The 18,777-nt window shown below is 34.6% G+C and overlaps 4 protein-coding genes across 5 annotated transcripts; 2 read left to right on the top strand and 2 right to left on the bottom strand.

Moving 5' to 3' along the window:
- The first annotated feature begins 1,158 nt into the window (after positions 1–1,158).
- On the top strand, positions 1,159–5,731 carry LOC123307708. Its single transcript, XM_044890117.1, has 3 exons — positions 1,159–1,382; positions 2,331–2,441; positions 2,501–5,731. Exons 1-3 carry the CDS (start codon positions 1,242–1,244, stop codon positions 5,612–5,614), a joined length of 3,366 nt encoding a protein of 1,121 aa, XP_044746052.1. The 5' UTR covers positions 1,159–1,241; the 3' UTR covers positions 5,615–5,731.
- Positions 5,732–6,769: 1,038 nt separating this feature from the next.
- On the bottom strand, positions 6,770–12,862 carry LOC123306458 (DAZ-associated protein 2). Of its 2 annotated transcripts, none has more exons than XM_044888475.1 (5): positions 12,661–12,862; positions 9,009–9,110; positions 8,784–8,905; positions 8,541–8,690; positions 6,770–7,877 (listed from the first exon to the last, which is right to left on the bottom strand). In XM_044888475.1, exons 1-5 carry the CDS (start codon positions 12,674–12,676, stop codon positions 7,695–7,697), a joined length of 573 nt encoding a protein of 190 aa, XP_044744410.1. In that variant the 5' UTR covers positions 12,677–12,862; the 3' UTR covers positions 6,770–7,694. The 2 variants fall into 2 exon arrangements, with proteins under 2 accessions (XP_044744410.1, XP_044744409.1); XM_044888474.1 differs by lacking the exon at positions 12,661–12,862 and adding an exon at positions 10,404–10,718.
- A 248-nt stretch (positions 12,863–13,110) lies between these two features.
- LOC123306459 (NADH dehydrogenase [ubiquinone] 1 beta subcomplex subunit 9) lies at positions 13,111–13,858 on the top strand. The gene is made up of 3 exons (XM_044888476.1): positions 13,111–13,291; positions 13,343–13,485; positions 13,602–13,858. The coding sequence occupies exons 1-3, from the start codon at positions 13,188–13,190 to the stop codon at positions 13,793–13,795; spliced, it is 441 nt and encodes a 146-aa protein (XP_044744411.1). The 5' UTR covers positions 13,111–13,187; the 3' UTR covers positions 13,796–13,858.
- Positions 13,859–14,437: 579 nt separating this feature from the next.
- On the bottom strand, positions 14,438–17,104 carry LOC123306457 (trafficking protein particle complex subunit 12). Its single transcript, XM_044888473.1, has 8 exons — positions 16,699–17,104; positions 16,467–16,643; positions 16,213–16,346; positions 15,944–16,148; positions 15,750–15,893; positions 15,435–15,625; positions 14,949–15,198; positions 14,438–14,887 (listed from the first exon to the last, which is right to left on the bottom strand). The coding sequence occupies exons 1-8, from the start codon at positions 17,026–17,028 to the stop codon at positions 14,642–14,644; spliced, it is 1,677 nt and encodes a 558-aa protein (XP_044744408.1). The 5' UTR covers positions 17,029–17,104; the 3' UTR covers positions 14,438–14,641.
- Positions 17,105–18,777: the final 1,673 nt, after the last annotated feature.

Below are 18,777 nucleotides of genomic sequence, written 5' to 3'. Positions count from 1 at the left end.
CAGCTTTACTTGTACATTCTTCGTGACATGGATTTAATCGGTATTTCAGTTTACCTTAATCATTTCACTTATATATTCTATTTGAATTATTTGATTAAGTTGTAATTATTCCTTCACCATGTATAGATGGCACAAGCCAGGAGCATTAAAATATAGAAGAAGAGGACGGCCATAGATCAACTTGAAAATGTATCTTGTATCCAGCGCCACCTGTTGGTAGGATATACTCAACGCAAAGAATTATTGGGAATTTTATGGTTTGATGTCACTGGACGCCCATCATGATTATATAGACACTGTAATCATGATATCTCTTGAATCATCTTTATCTACCTAAGGACAAGTTGTCCTTATGCTTATGACCTAGCCTTACTCTGATGATTACAGAATTCTGTAATTCATATCAGATATAAAATGAAACGTAACGTGATTCAATAATACCTGTAAAGATGGCGTTGTGTCAAACTTCTATTCCCGTAACACCGTTGACCGAAATATGCAATATACTTTAAACAGAAGCACTTTATAGGATGAAGTAATTTTCCAATGACTGTTAAAAATCTTCAATCCATTATTGAGTGGAATCGTTCAGACGCATATCTAGACAATGCTCAATGCTTCCTACTAACGCTCTGATATTTTCAATTGACCAGGAATATCAGGAGACCAACTTCTGCGACCTCCTTCCATTCATAGTCTCCTAATTATCCGGAGCGATATTCCATGCCTAGAGAAAAAGCTACTTTTTTCTGCTCAGTTTTGAGAAGACTAACGGAATTGAGAAGACGCAGTTTCCATATATTATTTTTTTTAATCTTTTTTACCTCTTAAGACGAGATAAGTATAGTACTTGTTGTTTATATTTCTTTCAATTGTTTATTCTTATCTGATAAGAAACGAAAGCTTGAAGGAAAAAAGAAAATATTACAAGAATACTTTTCTGTCCTAGGTACATAATTTATATTTTCTCCATTTCATATACTAACCGAATGAAATATGTTTTCATTATTTTTCGTTTGAACTAAATTTTCTTATCATTATTCAGTTTCAACGGTTTAACACGTAGTTCTTTCATTTCGTAGTTCATACATACAGCATACAGATCCCGCCTTTCATTTCATGCTTCATGGTGGTGGGGTTAGAGTCTATAAAATCAACATTCGACGATTCCCCACCTCATTCCAGTTTGAGTGGTAGTGGTATAGTGCATGTGAACAAGTGATAATTGAATTCCTTAAACAATGGAAGAATTTGTGTACGAAGATTTACAAAATTTGTGTAGGTTGTGTTTTTCGAAGACTTCGTTAGTGAGTATTTTCGATCATCGATTAGAATCGACGGAAAACATGGCAGAAGTGATTGAGGTTACAACAGGAGTCAAGGTAGGTTTATTCCACAAGTCTATGAAGATAGATTCGGATTACTGTAATTGTTTCGAATACTGACGATTGAAACAATTGTTACCAACGATTAGGATATCTTTGATTGTCGTTTGAATGCAGAAAGAATGTCGGAAACAACTAGGAACGAGAAGAATCGACATAGCGTTTTGTCATTTCTCAGATGCGCGCGCATGTTTGTGTTGAAATGAACTATTTCATTATCATTGGTCTTTATTCAATTTCAGATTTCCTTTTATTACACATTCATTCATTCGTAGATTGATGTTTCAGAGGATTGTGATTGAAATAACTAATGGAATTTCATACGAATTCATTGTTTATTACTCTTCCCGTTGTTTCAAATTCCATTGTCGAATGCATATGCAGAGCAGATAAATTGTAAATTGTACAGAAATCATTTCTATTCTTTTTATATTATTTTTATGTTTGTGATTCTCGATATATAGCTTTCATCTCGAATAGTAACTCATTACTTATATTGGAAAAGTTTCTGTTCTCGAAAATATGATGTGTCCATAACCGAAGCTTGTTCTAACGAGAGCTGTCGTTTGGTTCAGTCGGTAACATCGTTCTTATTTTTTGAGTCTCTTGTGAATGTTTTCGTTTGTTGTCCGGATGTAAATCCTACCGCAATCGCATTCTATCAATATCATGCATTGATTATCAATCTTGTCCTGTTGATTATGTATGAATTCATAGAATCGGTTCACAGGAAGGGAATGAGTATTATATTTCTTCCATCGGTATATGTATTTCTTTTTAATATTTCTCGTTCATTGATAAATAAATTTTAAATTTTGTATCTGACTCTGACAAGATCTTAGATTTCCATTTTTTCAACCGAATTTTGTTATAAGCTATGAACATCCCAAATTTTTATGATCAATGTGTTTCACTCAAAATACTTGATTCACCATGTTGTTACAGATATCACCCACAGACGAAATATCTCACATGCTCTGTAACAAGTGCTCCCACCTTACAATTCAGATGTTCAAATTCAGAACTACCTCCATGCTCAACGACATTGATTTGAGGGTGAGTACAATATATTTCTATAGCCTGAATATTTGTGAGTTAACGAGTTCCAATTACAGGAGAAAGCAGCAATACAGAAGACGGTTCATAAGTCAATGAAAGAACTGTTTCAGATATATCCAAATTTGATAGTTCCTTCTTCGGTCATACAGCGCGATGTCTTACCGTCTGTTACATTAGAAAATAATATTAAAAATTATCTGGACAAATCTAAGAGTAAATTGTTGAAGATGAAGATATCTAGGAATGTACCGCTTGAGCCTTCGGTGGAGGATAAAGCCATTGAATTTGAAGCCACCGAGTCATGTTCTATCGAAGAGCCCAGATCTGTAGCAACAGATATCGTCGCTGACGTGAATTTCACAGAAACCTTGCAAGTTAAAGAAAATCCACCGACTTCTACTGCCGAAAAAAGAACCACGAATCCCTCTTGGGAAACCGAACACCCACATCGAAAAAAATCGAAAAGAGAAGATACGGAACATAAAAATAAAGGAGATTCATTGTTTACCGTGAAACCAAACTATAAAACTCTCCATATATGCGATTTGTGCAATCATGTCTTATATAACGTCAGGGAACTTAAAAGGCACAAAAATTTGCATATGCGTTGTAGCTTATGCAGAACATCATTCAGCTCCATGGAAAAAACCAAAGAACATCAAAAAGACTGTTCAGTGAAGAAAATCATGAGTAACATGCCAAAGTTGGAGATCGAACGCTGTGACCAAATTCCAGAGTTGCGCGAAAAATACCCTGACGCTTTTCGGGACCAGGACGTCATTGAAATTTCGGAAGACGAAGAAGAAGTCTCAACTAACGACAGGAATCCTCGAACCGAGCCTAAGCCCCAAAACGAGAAGAAATATTACAGAAGCTTAAAAGTGTTCGTGAAAAATTCAACTTCTACTTTCACTGCCGAAACTTCTGTAAGAAGTCCTTGCTCGAAAAACGCCAATGAAGGTATGAAAGGACCAGAAGGACCAATGATACAAAAACCCATTTTCACCTATTCTAAACAATTCCGGAAAGCGGATAAATGCGAGAATAATAAAAGTTGTTCCACCAGTGGCCTAGAACATGACAAGAATACGAAATCTAGCGTACTCCCATTGACCTTAAGAAAAAACGATAGTGATAATTCCTCGTTGGACAAATCGAAGAAAATCGAATATTCGATTATTCCTCCAGCTACATCGACGATAAATTATTCCGGAAAACAGACCTGTGGAGGTTCGAATAAACCCTTCGAGCATGTTACTGCGGAAAGTGGAATTGAAAAGGAAAATGGGGCTGTGAACGCGCAAAAAAAAATTGATAGTGAAAAGTGCAAGGAGGTACTACCCGACCCTGGAAAGCTTGTTATTTCCGAACCCGGTAAAAAGGAGGACCCTACAAAAGTTAAAATTACGTCCCAATTCCACGTGCCTGGAAAACTCACGACCCCGAAAAAATCTTCGAATTTGGAGAAATCTAAGGAAATGCCGTTATCTACAAACTCCGGACCCAACTCTGATGTTGGAAGAATCTCTGAAACTCTCCCGGTTGGCGGTGAAAAAACTTCAAAATCGGTCAGTTCGGCTGAAATCGAAAAAGCTAAACGCAAGAGAAAAAGTATCGAAAATTCCAGAGAAATGAAAAAAATCAAATCGGCTCATGTTGCACAAGGAGAAAATACCACTAAAGCACCTTCCAATTCAGAACCGAATCCCGGCAAGAATCAGAGCCAAACTTCCGAGAAAAAATCGTTCAGACCAAAGATAATAATCAGCGATAAAGATGCTATCGTCGTGGATTCAGAGGAAGAAGAAAATGATTGTTTGAAGAATCTGCTAAAACGATTGAGAAGAGATGAGAATAAAGCTAAGAAAACGACACAGACTGATATACCTTGCAATAATGATATTGTCAAGACCAAAGGAAATGGTTTCTTGTACGAGCTGAAGAATTTACGGAATTATTTAAGTTTCTCTAATATTCCAGTGAATACCACTTTCAGCAAAGTAGCGTCCATAAAGTACACCTCCGAAGTCTCCTCCCTCATGAGGAATCAGATGAAATTACAGAATAAGTCGATGAATGTGAACAAAAAGAAGCAGAACACTGTAACTCCAATGAAATCGGGTAGTGAAGATATGCAAAAGAGTGTTGTAACGAAAATAAATGCAGGTTGTGGGAACAGTCAGAACACTACAACTCTAAAAACTTCAAATGAAAGTTGTGTGGGCAGTCAGAACACTACAACTCCAAAAACTTCAAATAAAAGTTGTGGGGGCAGTCAGAACACTACAACTGCAAAAACTTCAAATAAAAGTTGTGGGGGCAGTCAGAACACTACAACCCCAACAAAATTCGTTCAAGGTAACAAAGAAAAGCAAGTAGAACAAGCTCCAACAAATTCAAGTGAATGTAGTAAAAATAGTAAAAATAATCAAACTGTAGAATGTAATATGGAGAAGCTGAACGTTGCTTTGGTGAATTCAAGCGTAGGTGGCAAAGAGAAGCAGATCGATATGAATATTTTAAACCCCACCATTTCATGTAGTGGCAATTTGATCACTGTCGTACCCAGTAATACCACCTTACCAACGGTGCACTACGCAATGAGCAATACGCAATTAAATTCTGTCAATATCCAGCCATCTTTGGGACCATATTATCTAGTAAGCAACTCGATGACGGTGTTACCAGCCAATCAATTACAATCTAGTGCACAAATGCCACCTCCGACTACCGTTGTGAATAAATCGTTTCCCCATTCGAATTATACACCGTCTACGCAACATGCAGTCTTCACAACAGGACTACCATCTATCAGACCCAATGTTGTTCAGGCGCAAAGTGGATCTTCGCGAATCCAACTGCCAACAGGGGCATCTTTACCAACTACTTCAACAGTACCTTCAGGATCTCGGCAGGATTGTTCCCAACAACTGCCCATTTTGAGGAAGATACCAAAGCAGACAATACGTATTGTTCAAAGGGAAAGTGTTGTTGGTAATAATCTTGTTAAAATTGCTTCGACCAAAGACGCTAAAACCTGCGATACTGTAAGACTGAACGAAAATAATGATAGATTTTCGGCCGCCGATCAACAAAACAACCAGACTGTGACTGCAGCACCAGAAAATCCTAAGTACATTAGGGTTAGGAATTTGGCGGAACTTAAATAGTTGTGAAAAGGGAACTGAATTACAATAGCTGTAAAATGACAATTTACTTTATAAGTAACCTCCCTATATTTGTTGGGATTATTGTTTATTTGTTAAGAAATATATTTTCTAAATAAGGTTTTTATTATTGCTTTTCCAAAATGAAAAATAGTACACTACAAACGACAAATCCTAATATCAACATCGATGGGCTATCATCTAGGAACATGTGGAAACAATATCATTTCGCTGTAGGGAACGTAATTTTCGGGTTTAATCAAAATGGAAAAAGATAGTATTGGATTGACGTGACTGACACTTGATGAAAATCCATAATTGAAATCCTTTCACCTTCACCCACCTGAAGATGCCATTGTTATTCCGAAACACGTGTCTTGGTTTAAAAACTCTTCCCCCTCTTCCGGAGTTACAAATCCCTTACTTTCACTCCTAAAAATTGCCGAATTTAGTACACAAAAGTCCTACGATATGCGTAATCACACAGTGACCTACCTATTCCATTCGTTAGATTTTTGTAAATTTCTTTTATTCAGTGTTTTATTGTTTTTAGTTTCTACAATGTTTATTTTCAAATAGGATGTACCTTTTATTGTATCACAAAGGTGAATGTACCTAGAAATGGTCATGATCAAAAATCAAAATAAAATCAGCAATCTTGTGCCCCAAAGAAAAAACTTTGCTTGTACCGAGCGATCATCTGAAAAGTAGACTCCGGCCTCTAACAGAATATCTGTGGCGATAGATCGCCACGAATATTGTACATCGCAAACCGACTTCTCTCGCAGAACTGTGAGTCCCTTTCCCTTGTAGCTTCGGCGTGCGTTTTATACCCGTATTTTATATTCTTTCGTTTTCAGAACGTGAAACATATAAACAGGAATAATTATTGAACTTTGGCATACAAAATTCTCTCTATCCATTCAATGTGCATCATTTATTATATTCCTCACGAGGTTTGGACTGCTTCAAGTACCACAACATCCAGGTGGAGCCACTGGCGGACTATTCTATTTACCTGAGCCTGACCAGCATAGGATAAATTGTTTGAAGATATAATTTTTAATAAAATATTCGATAAATTTCGACGCAGTCATGAAAAATCATCGGAGTATTACTGGCATAGGGAAACACGGCCGTTTTCAAGGAAAAAAATAGTACTGTTCATAATATATTTGACAATAGATTTTTGCAGTCTTACAATAGTAATTTTCATTGTAAAAGTTAACAACATAAACATCAGTACAACAAAATAATGGCAAGTAACAAATTTTTGTTGGTGTTTCATATATAATCTACATTGTCATTGCCTGAAGATTGTATCAAATATGAATTATTGACTAGGAAGAAATAAGCTGCAAAAATTTCTTCAGAAAAAAGAAAAAATATCAAATACAATGTTCAGATAAAAGACTCAATTTATTCAACAAAAAAATGTTAAGAGAAGCATATTCTTTTCAAATCAAATCTTTTCTTTCAATAATATAAAACAAAAATTGTACTATAACTGTCTTAATGAGCAAAATTCTTATCCAATCTATTTCATAGTTTCTTATTGCCGAATGATTTCAATTTCTCTAATGAGTCAACTTAGAACAAAAATTCCTCAACAACAAGATTCAACTTCATAACCTACTATAAAACATTTATTGCACTACTTCGTCAATATCAGTTTGTAATAGTTCATTTGAAATCATTCCAAAAATATTCAACTCCAAAAAATATGTTAAACAACAAGTAAATTAGCTAAACTTCTGGAACCTGACATTGAATAAAACAAGGAATGTTTGAGATTGATAATCTTTGGAAAACGTAAGTTTAAATTGCACAAACTAAAGAGGAATATAAAAGTATAAATGGAAATAATTCTTTTTAACGTATCATGCTTATTTGCTCCAATAAATATTTTTTTCTGAACACAGACAGAAAAGGTAGGAAATTTTGTAGAACATCAGGGTAAGTCAAAAACCAACTGAAGTCATAAAAATAATACTCGCTTTCAAATTTTCGAAAGCATATCATTGTAATAGATCAGAAAATAACCTGTCTATAAAATGAAAATTCGCTAACCTAATTGAACACCCTACCAGAATGTGTAACCCCCATCTGAACCCCCTGTTAAAAAGGTATTCTTTTTTTGTCCCAAGGCCACCTGGTGGCCGGCCATGGCTGCCAACTGTGCGGCGGATGGAGGTACACCGGGTGGTGCAGGTGGTATCACTTGTTGTGCTATCCCGTCAAATCTTGCCCCTGCGTCATAGCCATTCTGAAATGAATGATTCATTTTTCCCTTCAAGATTTTTTTTACTTCAAGAAAATTATTTTAAGCGTGAAGCAGATAATGAGTTAACAATACAAAATACAACCTCTCAAAAATACCCTTTGAAATATGCCCATGGACGAAGAATTACCTATGACCATGCGATCTTTACGTTTCGTTCTCTTGAATAAAAAAAAAATGGTCATTTGATAATTTTCAATCGTTAATGCCCAGTCGAACGTGACGCCCATGTTTATACCGTTCTCGACCTATCTTCACGTCCCTTCGAAAGCGTCATCGGCGTTAGTCTACAACGTGAAGTTAGCCATCCCCGGTAAATTCTATGGTTTCTTGTGATGGCTTGTGAAACATAGAGAAGACATAGAATGTCTCTGTTGTGAAATTTCGAATATGGCCGTATTCTTTTCAAATAAATCGTTAGTCAAATAGGAAACCTGCAGGTATGAACCCTTCCAGATTCTTCCCTATTTCTCATTTTAATTGCAGATCAAGCATTGGCGCTAGAAATATCGAAAAATTCTTTGGTATTCTATCAACATCAACAAATTTCCCTGACAACTTTTTCATGAGGATTATCTGAATTCCCATCATATCTTTCCAGCAAAAAGTTGCGAACAAAGAGAGCCATTAAAATGATAGAAAACTAACCGGTATCATGATTGTCGGTCTTAACTGAGCAGTTGGTTGCATGGCGTAGGAATAAGCCCCTAACGATGGATAATACTGCATAGGGGTGTAGGCTGGATAACCTAGGTAAGTTGGATAACCTGCAGCATACATAGTACCAGGTGGATAGATCTGAAAGAGTGCAAAAAACATTCAATATATTCTGAAAAAATTCAAAAGTGACATCAATCGACACTAGCATATCAAGTTGTCAATTATCCTTACATGTTGTCCAACCAAAGCGGGATGAGTCAACGCCTGATCATACGTAGGGGGTGGACCCTGGGGATAAAGCTGCGTCTGTCCAGGTATTACATAAGGCGATGAAGTGGGTATTCCTGGTAGAACTAAAACAATAAAACACAATATGAATTTTATGTTGTCAAATTCAACAGCAATTGAAAATTATTCCTCACATATTACATATTTACAGCAACATCAAACACTCACCTCCATAAGGTTGAGGTGCTTGCACACCGGGGTTAGCCTGCGGAGGTGGTTGAGGGGTATAAGCTTGAGCTTGCGGTGGCGGGGGTACAGCACCCCCAATTGCTGCAAATTCAACGACACATTATTTAAGAATTACTCACAAAATATACACAGGAATAAAAAAATTAACCAACTTGAAAATAACAAAATCGACATCACTAAATGGTAAACGAAACAATACTAAACCCAAACATATAACTAATGAAATTTTAATAACGAAAAAGCTATTGAAAGAGTGGAATATTCATTAGTGGAGGTTTTCCAAAGAAACAACTTGAAACATTCAGTGCATACAAATTTATGCAAATATGTTGGTTCCTATGTTGAAGAAAAGTTGAGGATAGCAATACCATTGCAGAAAATTCGAATATCAAGTTGAAATTCATATAATTAATTCGATCTGGAACTATAGAAATATATATTCATATATATTCATTATTTTCAGTGGCAATTTTTTTACTGAAAACATTTTTGCATTAATTTCCTTGTGAGATATATCCTTAATTTTTTTATAATACAATATCTATCACTAATTATATACACTTAGATTTCGATGGACCTAAAATATGCCGTATTTTGTTCACATGCTTTAAATTATGATTTGTTCAAGGGGAAGAACTACGATTCGAATGATACAGATTTGCAAGAACTCCCTTGAACAAACGTTTGCATGAACAGCATGCAAAATCAAAATGAAAACAAAAACCGAAAACACAAGCAGGAAATAATTTTTTTGTGTTTTCGTTTGAATTAATGACAAATGATAATAATAAAACATGCTAGATTCCCCACAGATTTTCCTGAATATGAAAGAAAAACAAACATTTACGGAAAATCTGCCTGAAGATCTATGCTCATGCAGTCTAATTGTATCCAAGCTCTATATAATTATCATTATAATAAAGCTAGGATAAAAATAAAATAAATCTAAAATAAAAGGGTTTTATTGTTGGAAAAATAAAGTAGGTTAACTGGATTTTGAAGAAAAACGAAAAAAGTCAAATTAAAACCAAATATTAAACTAAGAGCATGCCTTAAGAGATAAAGATTTATTTGCAAGCAAACTAAAGTAAGTTTTTCTCAGTTCTGTTTTGGACACAGTCATCAAAATGAGCTTCATCTGTCCCATATTCGTCGTACATTGTACAAATGAAAAACCACAGTATGCTGATTATTTTCATAAGTCTCTCGAATTATGACATTTTTTGTCTGTTGAACGGTGTTATCCAAAACAAAACCGCAAGATCAGACCTACAGGTTCACTTAAATCTATGTTAGTCACATGTTAATAGTAATAAATAATTCAAACATGGTAGATTACGAAATCCCGTCGACCTCTGGCAAAATACCTTATACCTATCAAATTAGTTGCATAAACCATAATATGATAGACATTTTTCATCCGTTTTGATAGGTAAAGATAGAATTTGATTCATTAGCGACGAATAGATGTGCTGCAGCAGTATAGCCAACATTGTAGTAGCAAACACCGGGTGACTCCAGTAGATACCACCCTACACCCATAAAACAAAAAATATGTAACAATCCTTTAATGGAAAATTGAAAAAAAAAATATAGCAGAATACCCGCAAAAACTATTTTATTCATCATTCAAATATGCAAAATGTTTAGTTACATCCCAAGACAATTCCAACCAACTAATGACAAATTCTGACAGTTTGAGTTCAGTGTTGGAATCAAAATCTCATTTCTCAAAATTCCAAACTCACTCGACAAATTAACTTGAATACTCTCTCCCTTCTCTCAATTTTAATTTACCCTTAGTTAGATGCTTAAAAATCGGGACCTATTTTCTTAAGAAATGCTAGAAATACTTCAAAATAAAGATCTGAGTAAAAGTGTGTATGCCATATGTATGCGTTCGGCGTTCCGTAGTTATCGCACTGTATATTTTTCGAACAATTTTAAACGTATGATACAGGACTGATTGATAGTTCTGGCGATTTGGACTAAATATGAATTTTCGGTTCATATAACAGAATATAACAAAAAAACATGATTATCTTATCAGATTTAGAATGCGAACACAGATATCGAAAGGTGGTAGATTCTTTCAGCTGTCAAGTTGACGAAATAGACTTTTGCTACAAACAGCATTATAAAACCACCATTATTTCTCAGCTATTATTTGAAAACCGATTATCATTCATCGATATAATTAATAATTCCCTTTAAACCCATATCACTTTGTTTGTATCATTCAAGTCTTATCAGATTTCAGTTACATATTTTTTGTACGTCATGCAGTGAATAGACCACAAATCGTCTAATGTTGGACCACTGAGATATTTGATACATCTTCAGCTACGTTAATTGATACAACAATGCACTTTTATACGTTTATTTCCTTCAATTTGATGCGAAAACTACAGACAAATGACACCAAAATCTTGAAAAAGTGGACTAGCCTTTAGGGGATGAATAATAAAGAGCTTAGGCAACAATCAAATGATAAAATCCGGAATACTCCGTTTGACCTATAACCTGAAGACAGGAACACTTCCCAGTATTGATTTCCATCGGAAAATAAGGTCAGAACACAAGCGCAAAACGAGCGTAGGCCTGAAATGATCGGGGAAATGGGAAAAGTGAGAACAGATGTTCATTGACGTCATAAAATTTCTAGGACGACTTACAGATTGGGGATGTATTTCACTGAGAGAGAAAGCTTACAGAATCAAATAGAAGGAAAATGAATATTTGAAGATACTGTTTGAAATCAAGTAAAATCTGGATAATAATCATTTTAACTGAAGAATGAATTATCTAGACTAGATCTTCTAAACAAGAAGTTTCTTTACTTCAGAGATTTAACATTGTTTCTAAGAAAATTACCCATTCCCAAAAAGATCGACAACTAATAAATCATGGAAAACTATAAGCTCAAGATTTTTTTCCCTTCTGATTGAATTTATGACTAATAAAATGGGAATTCAGAAACTTTTGTATCTGATCCTTGGATAATCATTTCGTGTCCTGAATAATTCTCAATTATACAAAAAAAAAACAGATATCGGTTAGTTCTGCCTGTAGTAGATAGTAAAATAGGTTGATGATGAAAAAATTTTTTGGCAAAAGTGCACTGTTGTGACAATCCCAACCAATAATCTAGTGTAGGTAAAATCGTTGAGCGGGTATATAACCAACAAGCATCAGCCACTGTATAAAACACATGAAAATGAATATGTACTGTTTTCTTTGAGGTCCTAGTAAGTCCAAAGGTGTCCGGTTGGCTCCCCCTTTTGGATCTGTTATAGAAGATGCTGCAATAACAATTTGACATCATATATTCGCCCTAAATTACATGGCATATTTAAATCCCTAACAGAATACTGCAGTATTGCAAGTAGGGCAAGGCTATTTAAAGACACGACTGAGTGAGAAATTCCGATTTACGTGAATAAGACAAAGATAAACTAACAGTATTGATTAGAACATCCTGCAATTTATTATGCAAGATTACAATCATACCAGGCTGATTTTTTAAATATTGTTGTACGATAGGTCCGAGGTATATAGACCCTATCGAAAAAATATTTCATTCAAAAGATGAATAAAAAATGTAATAGTTCCTTGCCAACTAGATACTTACATTTCTTGTCGCTCATCTTAATATCGCACTAAACACGCAACTTTGATTTTAAAGGAAATAATGTTATACGTGAGAAACACTTTAAATGGAGTTATTTATTGTTTTTCGTGAAAAACAGCAAATGAAACTTAGCTAAAATGTTTAACTACGAACGACAAAGATGGATGAAAATATTTGACTTTGACTTATCTTTCGGGGAAATGACAAAAATTTGGTTGCTGCGCATGAGCACTCAAAAATTTCAGTTCGAAATCGAATCCAAAAGATCTACTGTACGAATGATTAATATGAATTGCGTTATGATACGATTCTTCACGTTTAAGAATTTTTCCATTTTAAGAAGTTTATTATTCCAAAGAAAAGCCTAGGAAATAACATTTATCCTAAATAGCAAAAAATAATCATAGTCTATGCTGACATAGATCAGCTGTTTCAACTTGTCATTCTTTGGTTTGAACTTTTTATGACTTTTCGAGGTTAGGTTGCCAAAATCAAAATCTTTGCTAATTTGATAACTTTTTCTGAAAATGTCTGTAGGAATACCAGTTTTAGGCCTCGTTTCCCATACGAGAAAAGTTCAGAGTTTATATAAAAGAGTATTAAGAAATTTGGAAAATTATTATGATAAAAGGTTGGATCTATTTGCCTGCTCGATTCTTATATAACGGACTCTCATTTTCAGAGAAGTCTATCGTTATCATGCTGTAATTATGAGGGCCGAATTTGACAAAAATAAAGACATAAAAGATATAAGGGTCGCTAGGGAGTTACTCCATCAAGGGGAAGAAAATTTGTTTCAAAAAATGCATCCGATACAAAAGAAATGTGAGTCAATCTTGTATTCAGACTGAAATATATACTTCTCTATCTTTAATTAGCGGTACTAATATGTCATCCTCAAAGATTACGGATAAAATCAATTAATCTAAATCATTTTGCAGTTCCAGAGTCTCCTGGTGGTGTAGCATACGGTAGGGAGGTTCCATCACCTGATTGGGTCTTAGATTATTGGCACCCATTGGAAAAGGCCCAATACCCTGAATATTTTGCGAAGCGTGAAGAGATGAAGAAAGAATATGTGAAATTATGGGAAAAACTATATAAAAATGTGCCAGATAAGAAGTTTCATAATTGAATAAAATTAAACGTTCTTCTTGATAGGAATGATAGGACTAAATGAATAAAGCATTGTGGTTAACTTTTTCAACTTCTAATTCAAACTCGATATTTGAGCATCAGTGAAATTATTAATCAATTCAAACAGCTCAAAAATAATTACAATATTATAATGATGTTAATACTGAACACAAGACATTAACAATTTCCAAGCAATTCCAACACCTATAAATTATTTTGGTTTGTTATCATTAAACCTCAAACTTCTCAATCCTAATGGTAAATGAAAAAGTTAACAAGCCCAAACAGAAACAATGCTAGCAGGAGCATCAATTTCAGTAGCTGAAAATTTGAAATGGAAAAAGTAATTTTTTTTTAACCTTCAGATAATTTGAGGTTACGTAATGTTTTGTTTTTATCATAACGAAATGTCAACTGTCAAAAATTGACTATTAAATGAATCACTTCACAGCTCAGCATAAAACGAAACTTACATTTTATGCTAGGTGCGTTGAAATTATAGTGACCATCACCGTTCAATAGTCACTGCGCAGTACTATCATTTTGTAGCGCCACCTATCGCCAACTGAGTGAGTCGAGAAACCAAACGAAATCGAATCGGTTCATTCACCACCTTTGGAACATCTTAATGAATAAAGAATCCAAAAACCATCAATTATATTAAATGTGACAGGAACTCATACAGAAATTGAGGTTATAACAAAACCTCAAGTGAAGTGTTATTAACAGTGAAAAGCGAGTTTTTTCTTGTATAGGCCACAATTGGTGTTAGTAACGAAACTGTAGTCGCGTTGGTACTACTTCAAGATGTCAAACCAAAATGACAAGTATTTGACAGCCACCCTTAGCCATACAATTTTTCCAAGATTGCTGTGGGAGCATCTGCCTGATAACGAGACATTTGCCTCAATAGAGCAAACTTTTTCAATCTTCCCTTGGACGATTCCATATCGTACAAAGTGCAAAGGTTCAAAATGACGGACTCGTGAAGAGCTTGAGGTGGATTCGATGCGATCGCAGACTCTAAAATCGATATAGCGTCTTTGAGTCGACCGCTGTACATGTGGCACACTGCCATATTATTCAAGATCTAGAAAAATTGATCGATATACATAAAATAGATCAATATACAAAATATTACGTTAACTCACCATCGTCTTATTAGGTTCCAAAGATTTGGCTTCTTGAAAGAAATTTAGGGCCTCGTTGTAATTTTTATTGGCAATGCACAGAAGTCCGCTATCAATCAATGATCGGACTTCTAATTTCTTATCTTTGAATTGCATTTCTTGTGCACACAAACTTGCTTTGTTGAAACTATCTTCTGCCCCAGCTATATCTCCTATTATTAAATGTAAACGACCTAATGCCGACAAAAGTGTATGCCGGTTAGTTAAATCTCTGTGAAAAAAATTGTATATTATTCAACCAGTGTGAGAAAACGTCATTCGAATGAATAATAGCCATATTTTCAATATCTCTATGCTCACAGCCCCTTCTATGGTTGAGACCACGAAGTTTGACAAACCAGTGAATAATGGCTCATAAATCACAAGTTAATAAAATCTGATAACACAAAAAAGGTTGAAATACGTCAAAAATTTTGCAGTATAACCAAATGTGTAAATTTTACTTACATTTCACATATCTCCCTCATTAAATCTATTGCTAATTGAAAATTCTTCAGGCAAATCGCGCAATCGATTATCGAATGTATAATCCGAATTTCTCGGCTTCTCCATAGTTTCTCTGAATTAGCTCTATCTGGTTCATTTATTCCTAATGGATTTCCATCCTCGCACAAGCCAGCTTGCAAATTTTTTCGTATCTGGAATCAGTGAATTCTTTTCTTCTGACAGTAAAACAAAGTTTTGTTTGATGCATAAGAAATCATATTTTTATGAGGTCTTTCGGTGATAAGTACCAAAACAAAGATAATTTGATTTATTCACCTGCTTCACAATGGACCAAAGATTGAATAGTCTAGGTAGACTGTCCAAAAATTTCCCACAATGCATTGGCAATTCAGCAAGCAGCAAACGAAAAGAAAATGAAGCTATGGAGCCAGGACGGTCCCCATACATTTCTGGATAGAACTGAAAGTGCAATTTTATTTTGATAAATAAAAAATTAAAAGATTCTCAACCTGATAGAAGACATCCGGTTTATCTAAATCTCCGAACGTTTCAGCTTCAGCTTGAGCAAAATTGAATAACTTGGTTTTGACTAGAAGAGCAATTCTTGTGAACCAGAGCTGTAGTGAATGTGAGGAGTGTTTGCTAGGATGGCCTGCACGTCCCTTGCCTTGGCCGTATATTTCCAACAATCTAGCGGTTAAATTGATGGCAGCCCTTCATGGAAAATTTTTATAAATTGAGAACTCGAAGAATAAAATTAGGAGAAAACCTTTTCTACCTGTAGGCACCAGCTTGTACCAATTCCCGAAGTCCCCTTTCATCCTGGGTAACATCATTTGCAGTGATTATCCTCCTCTCAGCTGCTTCTGTTTCCCCTAAGCAAACAGTAACTGCTTCTCCAACACTATCACCCTTAAAATGTATTGATTGCAATTTAACACTTTTTACATAATCATAGTTTCCGTGAGATTCTATTTATTAAGAAACTAAACTTAACTAGTAGATTCTTTTTTCACCAGGAATGTAACCTACCAGCTCCTCTTCTAATAGTACTCCAGGCATAGTGAGATATTCTCTTTCTGGAAAAAAAGTACCAGGTGTAGATGTTACACATTTAATTAATATCTGCCTAGTTTGTTCACTAGGTATCCAAGCATCTCTCCTTCTTTCAGCCTCTGAACCTACAGCTACCCTTGGTTCAAATCCACTCTACAAAACTAATATTAGAACGATTACTTATTTGAAAGAATATACAAAAGCCTACATCCATCATTGTTGGTATATCTAAATCAGGCATGGTCACATTTTTATCTAGATTATTATGGTTCATGGCAGCATCGGAACCAGATCCAAAGTAATCGAAAAATGGTGCTGTTGGGTCTTTGGACTGAGAAACATTATCCGAAAATAATCTACACACTACAGGCTCGTTCTTATATTCAGATTCGAAACGGTTCCCTTCCAATTTCAAAGTGTTCAACTTGTTCGATGTATCAGAAAGTTTTGTTGTGAAATCTGTCTTATCCTCTGATCCAGAATCACTTCCGAAATATTGACTGAGAGAAGGCTTTTCGTTTTCGAGATTTCCAGACATATTTTAAGGTTTTCGAAAGGGAAATCAAAGTTGTGAAATAAACATTAAAATACAATGATCCTAATCATAATCAATTTTATGCCTGGAAATATTTATTTACTTAAATGGAGCATAGAAGTTTCTTCAAGGCGACCACAGAACAAAAACGATAACTATCATAGAGGGTGTCACCATAGAACACAGAAAGGGCGGTGTCCAGAGCAGAGATATATATCTCTGGTCCAGAGATATCTCTAGCGGCTGTCACATCCCGCTGCCAAGCACAATAAAAGAAGAACAAGCTGTCTCTATAAAACATAGAACTTTTGAACTCTTTCATTTTAAAGCCACCTGGTGACGAAATTCATAAGCGCGCAAGTAGGTTTAGTGGGTTGTTTTCAAAGATATTACATTTGTTATATCTTTGGTTGTTTTGAAAAAGATTTTTTAGTTTTGGTTTGAGATTGAGACTATACGTAAGCAGCAGAGATATATCTCTGGTAAGCAGTCGTCTGTGATGTGAATACTTAGAAGTTGTATACTTTTAAACTAAGGAAAAGGCTGAAGTAGTCTTAATTTTGCTTTTTCTTACGTCCTTTTGCATTTTCGTTGATAATTTCTCTGTAAACGAGTAACATGAAAAAAAAAACATAATATTCCTTTTGGTACAACATCCGAAAACTCTTTTATTGAAACATTTGAAGTAATTTACAATAAATTTTGAGATTCCAATGAATAAATTTAAACCAAAAATCCAACTTCAAAGCAAAGAATAGAAATGAAAATAATCTACTGATCACGTTTGTATCTTTCGCCATCAGGTGGCTTTACTCTTTGCAACTTCGAACTTTGAAAAACTTGACGAAATTTCTCGACTTCATCTAGCATTTTTGAAATAAGACTCAAAATCTTCTCTCAATCTGCCTAATACGACTATTTTCGCAAAAAAACAACTTTTTCATCCCTGAGCAGGTGTCTGCCTAAAAGGACGAATTATCATTTTAACATTCTTTAAAAAAATATATATTTATTTAAAAACTAAAATTATAACAATAAAACTCGTTTATAATCCGAAAAGTACCCATACTCAGAAGCACTTCAAGACTTATATTGATTATTACTTTGAACACATGGCCATGGAAATTATATCAATAGGTACTTAAACAAGTAGGTACTCAGTTCTTATTGAACATATTTTTAACTTAATGCCTAGGAAGGGAGTCCTGACTGCATATGCTATAATAATCTTGTTCTCTACTGGCTGATGATTTCACGCTATAGTATGATTTGGTACTGTCTATGCTGTCCAATTTCTGCAATTTTGTCTTTGTATTTTCCATATATAAGGTTTCAACAGTGGGGACCTCGACCACCGCTGATGGGGCAACATTTTCTGAAAAAAAAATTAAATAAGTACTATGAAAAGAAAAGTTTAAATCATCATGTTTAGTTTTACCTTCCGACTGAGCCTTAGAACTGTTTTTACTGAACCTTCTTTTTGGTTGGATACAACAAGAGAACATATTTCCAATTTTTATTACAGGTTCTTAGTTATTACAATATTCCACCAATTTTATCTTTCAATTGAACCTTTATCCTCTCCGCAATGAAATTTCTGATTTTATGAAAGAGATAAGAATGATAAAAACAATCTCACTTATCAAAAGAATGATTTCAATTTTGTAAATATTGTAAACATTTATTTTTTTTGTGATTTGAAAGTATTCTCACTTAATTTTTAAGGATTTGGCAGTGAGAAAATATTGTTTC

Source organism: Coccinella septempunctata, chromosome 2, assembly GCF_907165205.1.
Source record: "Coccinella septempunctata chromosome 2, icCocSept1.1, whole genome shotgun sequence".
Taxonomy (NCBI): Eukaryota; Metazoa; Arthropoda; class Insecta; order Coleoptera; family Coccinellidae; genus Coccinella; species Coccinella septempunctata.
This window is presented reverse-complemented; position numbering and strand designations above follow the sequence as displayed.